Here is a 2798-nt window from a genome sequence, read left to right as displayed (position 1 = left end):
TGATAATCCAAATGGTAAAAAACAAATCATTTAGAATTTTGTGATTGTCCTGCTAGGCCACTAGTTGTTAGTTTTGCCGATGTGCACCGATTTTCAATTTTCTAAACCAAAATCTGTCTTCAAGTCATAACGTGCAAACAAGGCGACAAAGTTGGATTTGACTAATTTTTAATATAGTTAATTGCATAATATATCCCAAAACTATAACTCTCAATCAGAATTGGTCTTTAAACTTTTAAATATTTCAATTTCATCTGCAAACTGTGATCCCATTCTAAATTAGTTCTTAACCTTTTGAACATTCTAATTTCATTCCTAAACTATAGACTTCTTTCAAAATTAGTCACCAAACTTTTGAATATTCCAATATCATCCTCAAATTAATCTAAATATGTATTTAGTTTCAACCATAGTTTAACCTAAATTCCCTCTATATATATAATAATATAACTTGACCTAACGAGTTTATTAACAAGGGATGTGATTAGTATATACATACAGTTTGAGATGAAATTGGAATTTTCAAAAAGTTTGAAGACCAATTTGGAATGAAGATCATAGTTTGGGGATGAAATTGAAATATTCAAAAGTTAATTTGAGTACTAATTTAGAATGACAGACATAGTTTAGGGATGAAATTAAAACATTTAAAAGTTTAGGGACTAATTTGAAATGGAGGTCATACTTTGAGTACAAGTCATAAAATTAACTCTTTAATATGATTTTGTGATCCCTAGTCATACCGTGCAAAGCTGCTGGCAAAGACTGCAAGGTGCACCAGTGACTAATGTGTCTCTACATTACGAGTCAATATATGATGTAGACTCAAAAGACTTGGTCTTGCAAATTCTGTTTAAAAAACTTAACCCCAAAATTATTTTCTTAAGCTACAATTACAAGGAAACTGCGTGATCATACATTCATAAATCATCAGCCACACGAAAACCTTTGCCATAAACAGCCTAACCAAATCATCTCATCACTGAAAATGAACCCCTCCCAAGTGAAAGTGCCCTTCTCTTGGGAAAACAAGCCAGGGATTTGCAAAGAAACAGGCCAATTACAAGTGTTTGAAGAAGATTGCAGCCTGCAAAAGCTACCACCTCCTCCATGCCGATCCGAAAGCGGCAACATATCGATGCATGACATCGAAATCCCTCTCCCTCCATGTGTTTTTCAGCCCCCTTTGAGAACTTCATCAGGGAGATCACTCAAGAAGACTGAGAATGATCCCTTTTTGGCTGCTTATAAAGAGTGCACCAAGAGCACCAAGAAAGGTAAAAAAGATGGGTCTGGTTTAAAGAGATTATTCAGTTTCTCTTGTAAACGATCATGCAGTGTTAGGGATGATAATATCGTTAGGGTTTCTCAGCTTCCTCTTGATCAGAGAGACACTGATTTAGGTATAGAGATGGGGAATTGTTGTTTGTGAACTTTGACTGGTTCAACTTCAACATTGTGTTTCTTGGAATTTCACCCTTTGGTTTTTATTTGTTTGTATGGAATTCTTGAAAAGTGACTTACTTTAGTTATTTCTTGACTTTCTACTTCACGTATGCTAAATAAACATGGAAATCCAAATGGGGAAAAAAATTTGTTCGGCGTACAAGACGGGGTCAAAATCAAAGACCTGAGCAAATGGGGTATCCTTGTGGTAGATATCTGTTGAAATGGAAGAATTCGATAATTTTAGTACATTTATCAAATGGTTGAGTCATACATTCAAGTTATAATCTGAAAGATGCATTTGGATAAGAGAAAAATCCTACTTTTAAATAAATAATAGATTTTGAATACCAATAATTTTAAGTATGAATCTAATTCAACTCGATTTAAATAAATTATAATAAATTATCAGTTGCGAAATATAAAATTAATTTTCAATATTTTGATATTATTGGTGTCAATACCCCTATTCTGACCAAGTTAGTCCTAGGACCAAGTTTAGATTTGTAAAATCAGGCTCTTATCCAATTTTGAGCCCAAGCCTACATTTAATATGTCCTATCCAACACTTGCATGAATTTGGGTTCGTACTCGGTCTCTCATGCTTGATAGAGTCTATAAACCCTAAATCCCACGCAAAGAAGTCTAAAATAAATATGAAGAGAAAACAAAAAACATAAAAAAAATGGAAGGCGTACCTTTAACTTTATATTCTTTAGCGATTAAGATTGACGTTTGGAGATCCAAAAGACCAAAAAAAGAGTAAAACATGGAGTTCGACTACTTAAGGCTTCCTCTGATTTGATGTCTGGATTTTAAAATTTACCTTCAAATTTTAAAATCCTCTTTTTTAGATCTACTAGAATACATTTAAATTTTTAGAAATTTAAGAATATTTTTATTCAAGAAATAGAATAGGATAGACATAACGATAAAATTAGTCCCTAACCTTTACCTAAACGATCACTTGACTGCATTGTCAATCAAACGAATAGCAACTTAGATCCAAATAAAGAAAATTAAAAGTTTGGGTTTAGTTTCACAAACTTTAAAGTAGTTTTGGGAGAAAATAATATATGATAAAAATTAGGAAGATGAGATAATTAGTTTGACTTTATCATCAGTTGGAGGAAGTTACTGACATGATAACGATAATGACAATGACAATGGTGCATAGGTTTTTCAGTTAAGTTTTGGACGTTTGATTAAATAAAAAAAGAAAAATCATTTAATGGTGATAATGATTAGAGAAAGTCGTTCAAGTAACGACGTAAATGGTGATAGACAGAACAACTATGGTTCCTTTGGTTTATTCAAACGAACAGAAAAAAAGGTGAAGTTTAGAGATAAAT

At 32.3% G+C, this 2798-nt stretch overlaps 1 protein-coding gene across 1 annotated transcript; it reads left to right on the top strand.

Moving 5' to 3' along the window:
- The first annotated feature begins 902 nt into the window (after nucleotides 1-902).
- On the top strand, nucleotides 903-1434 carry LOC120138323. The gene has a single exon (XM_039153826.1). It carries the CDS (start codon nucleotides 989-991, stop codon nucleotides 1430-1432), a length of 444 nt encoding a protein of 147 aa, XP_039009757.1. The 5' UTR covers nucleotides 903-988; the 3' UTR covers nucleotides 1433-1434.
- The last annotated feature ends 1364 nt before the right edge of the window (nucleotides 1435-2798 follow it).

This window comes from Hibiscus syriacus, unplaced genomic scaffold (genome assembly GCF_006381635.1).
Source record: "Hibiscus syriacus cultivar Baekdansim isolate YM2019G1 unplaced genomic scaffold, ASM638163v2 tig00110683_pilon, whole genome shotgun sequence".
Lineage (NCBI taxonomy): Eukaryota > Viridiplantae > Streptophyta > Magnoliopsida > Malvales > Malvaceae > Hibiscus > Hibiscus syriacus.
This window is presented reverse-complemented; position numbering and strand designations above follow the sequence as displayed.

Bases quoted from the DNA above. Each gene is read 5' to 3' on its own strand.
- LOC120138323 (XM_039153826.1), top strand. From the start codon at position 989: ATGAACCCCTCCCAAGTGAAAGTGCCCTTCTCTTGGGAAAACAAGCCA.